Below are 11244 nucleotides of genomic sequence, written 5' to 3' on the forward strand. Positions count from 1 at the left end.
AACCCTGCATCACCCGAGTTTCAACACTCTTTTTTTAAATAATTTTTGAGCTACTGAAAGAATAATAATAACAGTCCCCAAGGGACTGTTATTGGACCAATTTTATTTATAATTTACGTTAACCATATGTTTAAATTATCACTTAATGGTAAACTTATATCCTTTGCTGACGACACTGCAATAATTATCGAAAAAAAGACATGGAACGAAATTACCAATGCAGCGAATCAGGATATGAAGGTTATAAAAAATTGGTTCGATGGCAATTTATTATCACTTAACACAGAAAAAACATATTGTATTCCTTTCACTCTACAAGAAGATGTGCCAAATAACCTAATTAACATAACAATTCATTCTAAAAACTGTGTAAATGACGGTACATGTAATACGGACTGCGCGAAACTAAATCATAAATCCAATATAAAATATCTTGGTATCTTAATAGATAAAAATGTTAAATGGAAAGACCATATTAATCTCACTGTTGAAAGAATAAGAAAACTTATCTATATTTTCTATAATATACGAAATATTTTAAATAAGAAAACTATCAAAATTGTCTATTATGCATTAATTCAGTCCTTATTGCAGTACGGGATTATTGGGTGGGGAGGGGCTTTTAAGGCTTCTTTACAGCCCATAATTACAATTCAAAGAATAATTATAAAAATCATCCTTAGAAAACCATATGACTCCCCTACTTTAGAGATATTTCAGGAATTTAATGTACCATCTATAACAGAATTGTATAAGAGAATCGCCTTATATCAAATTTATAAAGAATATTTTATTTATAAAATTCACCCCTCAGATAGCATAAGCAATAGATTCAAAACAAATGGCTTAATAGCCATTCCTATGCTTAGAACGACCACGGCTCAGCACCACTATTCGTATTTAGGTGTGAGATGGTACAATATATTATTGTCCAAAAATAAAATTAGTGTAACCGAAACTGTGAATTATGAACAATTCAAAAAGTTAATTAAGTCCCTAAAATTGGATAATGATATATTGTACCCCTAATTTTCTTACACTTACTCAATCTGTAAAAAATATATATTAATTTGATTGTCTTTAAAAAAAACTACTTTTCTAAATTTTTCTTGATATATTGTACCCTTAATTTCCTCACGCTTACTTAATCTGTAAAAAGATGAATTATTTTAATTATCTTTAAAAAAACAATTTTCTAATTTGTGTACCTATGTTAATATTATGTTTGTATTTATTTCAAAAGTTTTTGATTATTGTTTAAAAAATCATTAGAACTGAATGTAAAGACTCCTCCCATAAACACGAGCTCCTGGAGCTCAACTTATGGAGAAATAGAATAATAATGAACAAATTATTTATAAGTCTGCATATTGTTATCATTTATAATGTTAAATAATAAATAAAAAAAAAAAAAAAAATAAAAAAAAAAAAAAAAAAATAATAAAATATTTGATACGATACAAACAATAAAAATTTAAAGATCCGTACCTCGCAATGGAAATAACATTGCTGGCTGAAAATACATTAACCTTTATATTCCAGACAAAAAATATTTACTAATTTAATTTTTTTCACATTTGTAACATTAACATGAAAATTTCAATCCAATGCTATCATTACATTACATCGGTCACATTCTAAAAGTCCGAATGCGCTGGAATGAATTTTTAAAAATTTGAACATTGCATGTTTCCATTAGTATACATGTGGCTAATGGATTTGAAAAATGCCGCTTAAATTGTCAATGCATTAATTAACAGATAGGACACCATTCCCCCATCACACCTGTAATGCACACCTCAGGTGCTGTCAACCTTTGCAATATAAAATAGTTTTTACAAGATTTTCACGGTATTCAGCATTTAGAATTCTTTGCCGCTCTGTGCCATAAAATTCAGGGATACTTATGATATGTTCTTCGCAAACAATGAGACTCTTTTGTTGTTTATTTTATTTTAGTTATTTGTACATTTAAGTTTATAAATTACTTATTCAACTTATATACTATTACATTTTATCTTGCTTAATGGGGTTCTTACATTCTATTCTAAATTTAAAATCGGTGTAATTTTTATGATTTATTTTAATGTTTGAACAACCATATAAATTTTAAAATAATATAAACTATCTAACTAACCATCATGCCGTTTCCCCGTAGGGTTAGACAGACCGCCAAACAACTCGGCCTAAGCACACACTGTTAAAAATTGGGGATGATCCTTTTTGAATAAAAACTGGTTTTCTTGATACCACTTTACATTTATTTCAAACTATTGAAACAGGTACAATATTTATAAGGAAACTGTGCGAATAACACTGCTACGATCGCTCTGACTTATGAGCTTGTTTATTATCGAGTTATTGTTGAGAAAAGAACGAAAAAACACATAATGCGAGCCTTTTTAAAGACTTCAAAACCCACTACATGTAAATAAAACACTTGTCATTGTGATGTCTAGGAGTAAAAATGAAACCTGCTATACCGACCAAATTGACACTATTTTCTAAGCAAGGACTCACACCATTTTGGTTAAACGTAGTAACTTCAAATTTCTAGACTACAGATGTCGGTAGCCTGCAAAATTGAACATATTGCCAGGGGGCGGGATTCAAAAATTGCACTAAATTTTTGAATGATAATCTATTTAAAAATAAACTATAAACCAAACAGAATAAACTAAAAATTCTTAATCTAAATATACCACAAAAATACTAACAAAATAATTCAAAATAGCAGAAATTAACAAAATAAAACTCCCCTTTTTTTTTTTATGCCCTACTGGTAAACTTATAAATTTAACTGTATAAATGCTGTTGAATTACTCTATTAATTAACTAAAAATAACTAGAAAATTATTAATCCTATTAAATAACCAAAAAAAAAATTCAAAAATGACTAAATTACACACGTCTGCATACTAATTTTTACATATTTAAATAGTTCAATAACACAAATAATATAGTTTACACTGAACACAACACAATTATTGTTCCTTTTTTTTTCTTCTTTCTTCTCAGGTCTTCTGCTTGATCCATCCAAGGTGGAGTCGAGAAGATAAGCATCATAGTGTAATGTACATAATCAATCCTTGGTAAGGTCCGGGACGTCAATTACAGGTTTAGTGTCTGAATCCAGGGGCATCAGACATATCTTTGTGATGGGCCTCACAAAGACTCCTTGAGGTGTTTTTAGTGTAACAACTCGTACTACTCCATCCGCTCCAGGGTGTGTATGCAGAATTCGGGCCATTTTCCATAAAGGTGGAGGTAAATGATCTTCCTTTAAAATCACCAGATCGTCTTTTTGCAGTGCCCGTTGAGTGCTGGTCTGCCATTTAGTTCTCTTTTGTAGTTCCATCAGGTAATCTTGCTTCCATCTAGACCAAAAAGATTGAATTAGCGAACTGATCCTCTGATATTGAGTTAGTCTGTTGTCCGGTATCGCCCGGACGTCTCTCTCAGGAATGATACAGGATTCAGTGCCTATAAGGAAATGGTTTGGGGTAAGAGGTTGGTAATCATGGATGTCGTCGGATAAGGAAGTTAATGGACGGGAGTTCAAACAGGCCTCAATCTGACAAATTAAGGTATATAAGAGTTCAAATGTTAATGAAGAATTGTTAGTGATTCTATATAAATGGAATTTTGCTGATTTTACTGCTGCTTCCCACAAACCTCCCTGATTAGGGGCTCGAGGGGTTATGAACTTCCACTCAATACCTCTGTTCACTAAATAATTTTGAATATTGTCGTTGTTTTCCCTCAAGCTGGTGTACAGCTCTTTGAGTCTGCTGCTAGCTCCTTTAAAATTACTAGCATTGTCGGAAAAGATCTTTTCAGGTTGTCCCCTACGGGATATAAACCTTTTTAAACTGTTCAAAAAAGCATTGCTAGATAAATCCGAAACTAATTCCAAGTGAACGGCCTTGGTTGAGAAGCAAATAAAGATACATAAATACGATTTTGCGAGGGAAGCCTTCCTCAGCGTCCCACTTTTAATTAGAATTGGTCCGGCGTAATCTATTCCGGTGATAGCGAAAGGACGACTCGGCGTAATTCTTTCGGGTGGCAAATTTCCCATGATTTGATGACCGGTTCGGGGACGACATCTAAAACATACAACACATTTATGTAATATCTTTTTAATAGTATTTTTACCAAAGATGGGCCAAAATTTTAATCGTATTTTAGCTAACAAAGCTTGAGGTCCTGCGTGTAGGTTTACATAATGGTAGTGACGTATTATCAATTCAGTTAGCTTATGTTTAGCCGGCAAGATAACTGGGTGTTTTTGTTGGTAAGATAAATGTGTAGCCAAATTCAACCTACCGCCTACATATATTAGACCATCATGTAAGAAGGGATTAAGAGATTTTAAATTACTTTTCTTGTTGACGATGCCATGGTTTTTTAATTCTTTCAATTCCTTTTGAAAGGCGTGTATTTGAGCTGATCTCAATAGACATTTCAAGCTTGATTCCAATTCCGCCACACTTAAATTGTCTGAAATTTTACCCTTAACACTTCTGCAGTTATTGACAAATCGCAATACATACGCAGTAACTCTTTTCAATTTAATAAATGATGAGAATTTTTCAAATATCTCCCATTCTTGAATATCTGTGGATAATAGAATATTTTTGCCTTTGAGTTCAGGAGGGTTTGAACACGAAATATTTGATATAGGCCAAGCGTTGACTCCCTCGGTCAACCAACTTGGTCCATTCCACCATATTGCAGAATTTATCAATTTATCTGTAGTGGTTCCTCTTGAAAGTATATCTGCTGCATTGTCGGCTGATGATACATGTCTCCATAGATCTGGATCACTAAGTTCTTGTATTTCGGCTACTCGGTTTGCAACGAAAGTAGCCCATCTCGTAGGTTGACCTTTCAGCCAGCACAACGTTATCATGGAGTCACACCAATAATGTGTGTCGATCTCCACTATATTTAGCGCATGTTTTATATTTTTTATTAATTTCGCCAGTAGCACAGCACTACAAAGCTCTAACTTGGGCAGGGAAATACACTTCAATGGCGCCACTCTTGATTTGGACGTTATTAAATGTGAATGCCGCTTACCGACATGGTCCACTGACACCATGTAAACGCAGGCTCCGTAAGCTTTCTCAGATGAGTCGCAAAAACCGTGTAGTTGTAGATATGTAGATTGCCTGCAAATAATTTTTCTTGGTATTTTCAACACATTTAGTTGAATTAATTCTTGAAGGTAGGACCTCCAGGGTGCTAATATTTCATTAGGCAATGGATCATCCCACGCTGCTTTAGACTGCCATAACTTCTGCATTATTAATTTGGCTACAACTATAATCGGTCCTAGAAGACCTAATGGATCGAAGGTTGATGCGATGCAAGATAATATCTGTCTTTTACTCTCGGTTCGACTTGATGGTTTCATTATTACATAAGAAAAATAATCAGATTCATTATTCCATATTAATCCTAATATTTTCTCAGTCTTTGGATTGTCAGTAATAATTTTTTCAGAATTGCCTGATTCGGCAATCTTAGCTTGGCCCGACTCGGCTGACAACTCCAAGACATTGGACCTCCATTTCCTCAAAGTCATCCCCGCAGACAAAAAGATGTTGATTAATTGCTCTTTTAACTCTCTACAGGATTCCATGTCATCTCCTCCGGTTAACAAGTCATCCATATAGAAGTCATTTTCTATGACCTGACTAGCTCTAGGAAAATTTATATTGTTATCCATACCAATTTGCCGTAGACTTCTAGTGGCTAAGAAAGAGGAAGGCCCCAGACCATATGTGACTGTCTTCAGACGGTAATGCTTGAGCACCTCCTGCGGCGACTCGCGCCACACTATCTTCTGCAGGTCACGGTCCGCTTCACACACGTTAATCTGGCGGTACATCTTCTCGATGTCAGCCGTCAGTACTACTTGATGTTTCCTGAAATGCAATAGTTGGGTGTATAAGTCCTTTTGTATAACAGGTCCTGTCATCAAGGCGTCATTGAGAGAAATTCCATTTGAAGTTTTGGCGGAGCCGTCAAAAACGACCCTCACTTTAGTAGTAGTGCTTGATTCTTTTGTTACAGCGTGATGAGGTAAAAAATAGGATTCACGATCCCCCTTTGACTGGTCACACACCTCCATATGACCTAATTCCTCATATTCACGCATGAATTGTATATATTGTGTCTTCAATTCGGGATTTGACACAAATTTTCCTTCTAAATTTTTAAATCTTTTTTCAGCAGTGAGCAATGAACTTCCCAGCTGATCAATGCATGCTCGACGCGGTAAACTTACTACGTATCTACCGTCGTCTTGTCTAGTATGAGTACTAGCAAAACTGGCTTCACAAGCCTTTTCTTCATGATTTAGAATCTTAGTGGGATTAATCTCCTCCAATTTCCAAAATTTTTCTATTTGGTGACTTATTTTATTTATAGATAAATTACAACAATCTGATACAGGCCTTTGCTTTGGGTACATGTGGATTGGTCCTGATATGATCCATCCCAGTTGCGTACGTTGAAGTGTTGGTCCCGATTCGAGTTTCAATCTATCGTTGGTTAGGATTTCCCAAAAGCTCTCCGCGCCCAACAGGATGTCGATGGGTGCAGCTATATTGAAGTTCGGGTCAGCTAGCTCCAATCCTCGTGGTAACTTGAAGTCTTTTTTCGCCATTGTCACTTGTGGTAAATTTGTTGTAATCTCCTGTAAAATCAGACATGATATTTCACTTTTATAATCAGTATGAAGCGAATTCATCTCCACTGAAATTCTCTTTTTTATGTGAGTGATGTTATTATGGATCCCAGAAACGGGTTTGTTTATCAATTCACATGGTAAATTTAATTTATTAGCAAATTCTGCTCTCATAAAATTTGACTGGGCCCCTGAATCAATCAGAATGCGGGCTTTAAAAATTTTATTGTTACTACCCACAACTCCTATGTTGGCAGTTGACAATAATATTATTTTTTCTGCTTTATCCGATGCAGAAAAATTCGATACTGAAACCTCGTTATCAGCATCCATATTGGAGGCCTCCCGCAGAGGTACCTCATTGTGTAGTAAGGTGTTGTGATTATCTTTGCCACAACGCCTGCAAGAAAAGGTTGCCTTGCAACTCTGTGCCTGGTGACCCACCTTTAAACATTTAAAACAAGCTTGGATTGATTTCGTAGCATCAATCCTCTCATGTAATTTTAATTTCAGAAATTTTTTACAATAATAAATATGGTGACCTTTCTCGTTACAATAAATGCAGTTGTTAGCCTTTACCGCTAAAAATACTGATGAATCTTTTTTGCAATTATTGTTGCCTAGTTGTGTTTTATGTAAGCTAGAAAATTTTTTCTCAGAAGCGTTCATCAGTTCCAATACTTGGGCTCTAGCAGATAAACATTTTAAGAATTCCTTTAACGTCGGTAATTCGTCTTGTAATATATATTGTTCCCAATTTTTTCGGGTAGCTGTGTCTAATTTATTTGATATTATATAAATAACCAATGGATCCCATTGATCTACCTTGACCCCGATATTTTGTAATGCCTTTAAACTAACGTTTGTTTCATCAATTAGATACCTCAATGCTACAGGCTCTTCTTGTTTCATGTCTTTTAATGAAAATAGAGCTTGGATGTGTTTATGAACGGTAGTTCTTAAATTTGCATAACGTTCATTTAATAATTCCCAAGCGGAAATGTAATTTAATTCAGAAATTTCTAGATTAGCAATTATCTTTAATGCGTTTCCCTTTAAAGTTGATTGCAAATAAAAGAATTTTTGTACGTTGCTTAAATTACTATTGCTATGGACTAAAGTCTTGAAGGTTTCGACGAAATTAACCCAATTTTTCTGATCGCCATGAAATTCCCGTAATTGGAGGTTGGGTAGTTTAATTTCCACCTTACTTTGATCGACGGATTCGATCGCGCCTTTGGCCGTTGCCAAAACTGAGAAATATTGGTTTTCGAAAGCTTCTCGTTGACTATAATTTTCAATTTCGTCTGAATCCGGTAACATTTCAATTTTCTGTTGAATTGCTTCGAATTCATCTAACAATGATTTCACCCGCTCATATCTTAATTTAATTTCATTTACCGACAATGCATTTAAGGAATCCGCGAATCGGGTTAGTTTTCCTTTGATTACGCCGCGTTTGTTTATTAATGACTTCATATTTTCCATTTTTAATTATATTTTGTTAATATCGGTTGACAATTATTTTATTTTAGCAAACACCCGTTTGAAAGAATACCACGACAATCTTGACAATACTATTTGAGAACACTATTCAATAATATTATATTCTTATTTTCAAGTGGGTAGTGATTTTATTTATAATATTGACTCTATTTAAGATTAATCTCGTTTAAATTACATGAGACCTGAATAAACATAAAATGGATGATAGGAAGGAAAGCACTGAATACTTATCTCAGATTTGCGATGTGGTCCACTTTCCTTAATGATTTCCAGTTTCAATCAATTTTGTATCCTTTTGGCTGCTGGTTCTTTGTTTTTTTTTACATACAATCTCCTGATCGTAATCCGGTAGAAGGATCAAATGTTAAAAATTGGGGATGATCCTTTTTGAATAAAAACTGGTTTTCTTGATACCACTTTACATTTATTTCAAACTATTGAAACAGGTACAATATTTATAAAGAAACTGTGCGAATAACACTGCTACGATCGCTCTGACTTATGAGCTTGTTTATTATCGAGTTATTGTTGAGAAAAGAACCGAAAAAACACATAATGCGAGCCTTTTTAAAGACTTCAAAACCCACTACATATAAATAAAACACTTGTCATTGTGATGTCTAGGAGTAAAAATGAAACCTGCTATACCGACCAAATTGACACTATTTTCTAAGCAAGGACTCACACCATTTTGGTTAAACGTAGTAACTTCAAATTTCTAGACTACAGATGTCGGTAGCCTGCAAAATTGAACACACACTTCATTAATTAAATGCACAATATTGTTCACTGTAACTACCATATTGTCACTGAGTTCTCCGCGTTGGCCTTCGTAAGGCCGAAGTCCTTGATTTGTGTCCTTTTATGTCCTGCTTCTGCAGCTCGGCAACTTGGACCCTCCTAGGCAAGTCTCTAGCAAAGACTCCTACTAGCGCTGGCCATGACTGGTCACCACACCTTCTTCGTTTCTACTCAGCTTTACGTTGCTGGGAAGAAGAACACATATCTTAGGAAACACTTTCTCAAACTCGACTGTAACATCTTCATCCGCCACCCAGCATCGGGAAACAGCTTAGTGTTCCACCACCACTCCCGTCTCGATTCCCTCTTTCTCCCGTCTCAGTCTTGACTCTCTGTCCTCGACGAACTCGTAGGACCCATGGCTCTACCCCACACTTCTTCCCTTCTTGTCATCTGTCAATACTTTCTTTGTCTTTGGACGCACTTATTATTTCTCTCATAAACTTACTTCACAAATTCATTCACCTCTCCAAGTGTTTCATTCACCTCTCGAAGTGTTCATCATTCGAATCTATTTATATTGCACACTGTTTTCGTATTCTCTCTTTCAAACACCATGACTTTAGACTTACTTACATTCATTATCATCTCATTCTTCATACATACTTCGTTCATCCTAGACACAAGAGACTATAGATCTTATATCCATACTGTCATCAGTATGAATATAACAAAAATATTGAAAATAATAGAAAATATGAAAGGAGGTTCGTCTCCCGGTTTTGATTCTATTACAACACACATGTTAAAACTATGAAACCTCACTTAATAAAACCTATCACTCATTTAATAAACCTAAGTTTAACAAATGGAATTTTTCCAATGAACTACAAAACCACAATAATCTCACCTATTTACAAATCTGGAGATCCACATCAAGCAACGAATTATCGCCCAATATGTCTAATTTCTAATATAGGAAAGATCTTTGAAAAAATAGTAAAAAAACAATTGGTAAATTTTCTAGATAATAATAAAATATTACACAAAAACCAGTTTGGTTTTATAAAATCTCTCAGCACACAAGATGCTATTGCTAACGTAACTTCATACATTTACGAATCATTAGATAAAGGTAAAAAATGTGCGGGTATATTTATTGACCTTAGAAAGGCATTCGATAGCATATCCCATGAGATGCTATTAAAAAAATTGAATAATATCGGCATAAAAGGCAACGCGATTAAATGGATCACCGACTACTTAAAAAACCGTCCTCAAGTAGTAAAAATCAATCGTGTTAATAGTGATCAAGAGATTACAAGCTTTGGAATCCCCCAAGGTACAGTGCTTGGACCAATTCTATTTACTATATATGTAAACGATATTTTTTTTCAACCTTTACATGGTCAAATTACGTCATACGCTGATGATACAGTATTAATAATAAGTGATAAGACTTGGGAAAAAGTAGAATTAAAGGCCACAGAAGACATCAACACGCCCAAGAATTTTTTCGACACTAATTTACTGTCACTTAATAATGAAAAGACATTTGTAATTCCATTTGCAATCCATACAAATGATACTCCTTAAAATTTTAACATTGTCATACATAATAATACTAAGATTCACAGCCAAAACTATTGCAAATCAAACTGTACAGTACTAAAAACAGCAAATAAAATTAAATATCTAGGAGTAATTATTGATAAAAATCTAAAATGGAAGGAAAAAATAAGTCAAGTAGTAAACAAAATTAGAAAATTAATATATATATTTTTAAGAATTAGAAACTTTCTGTCGATAAAAAATCTATATTTAATTTACTATGCCTTAGTTCAATCCACTTTACAATACGCTATTATTAGTTGGGGATCCGCGTATAAATGTAACCTTCTTCCAATTGAAATTATACAAAGAACAATTATTAAAATTATATTAAAAAAATCCTTTGACTACCCAACAGAACGCCTGTTTGAAGAATTTCAAGTACCTACATTTAAAGACCTATATATTAAAAACTCACTAATCCAAATTATAAAAGAAAAAGATAAATATCAATTTTTAAATGAAAACAGAATGTTTAAAATGTACAAGTTATTAGCTAAGTGCACAACCATTTTATTTTACAGGGCACTGCCTAGCACCTAGCGGTCAGTAGTAAAGCTAGGGCCTATTGTTAAAACAGGTGTTTTAATTACCATTGGCGTCTATGACAGTATTTGTTTTGATATTTAGATTGTCAATGTGTGTGATTGATTAGATTATAAAAAGCCTCGCCGAGTGGATTTTTT

The 11244-nt window shown here is 34.1% G+C and overlaps 1 protein-coding gene across 1 annotated transcript; it reads right to left on the minus strand.

The window, feature by feature from the left end:
* Positions 1–1410: 1410 nt before the first annotated feature.
* On the minus strand, positions 1411–6695 carry LOC149423784 (uncharacterized). Its single transcript, XM_089632114.1, has 2 exons — positions 5740–6695; positions 1411–3377 (listed from the first exon to the last, which is right to left on the minus strand). Exons 1-2 carry the CDS (start codon positions 6677–6679, stop codon positions 3358–3360), a joined length of 960 nt encoding a protein of 319 aa, XP_089488240.1. The 5' UTR covers positions 6680–6695; the 3' UTR covers positions 1411–3357.
* Between the last annotated feature and the right edge of the window lie 4549 nt (positions 6696–11244).

The sequence above is a fragment of the Hesperophylax consimilis genome, chromosome 5, assembly GCF_061612785.1.
Source record: "Hesperophylax consimilis isolate HC1 chromosome 5, BYU_Hcon_1.0, whole genome shotgun sequence".
In the NCBI taxonomy this organism is placed as follows: domain Eukaryota; kingdom Metazoa; phylum Arthropoda; class Insecta; order Trichoptera; family Limnephilidae; genus Hesperophylax; species Hesperophylax consimilis.

Excerpts from the sequence above, each read along its gene's own strand:
- LOC149423784 (XM_089632114.1), bottom strand. The coding sequence starts at position 6,679 with ATGGCGAAAAAAGACTTCAAGTTACCACGAGGATTGGAGCTAGCTGAC. Across the intron at positions 3,378-5,739 it reads TAGAAGTCTACGGCAAATTG|ATGGAAGCAAGATTACCTGA; the intron begins GTATGGATAACA and ends TTTTTGGTCTAG.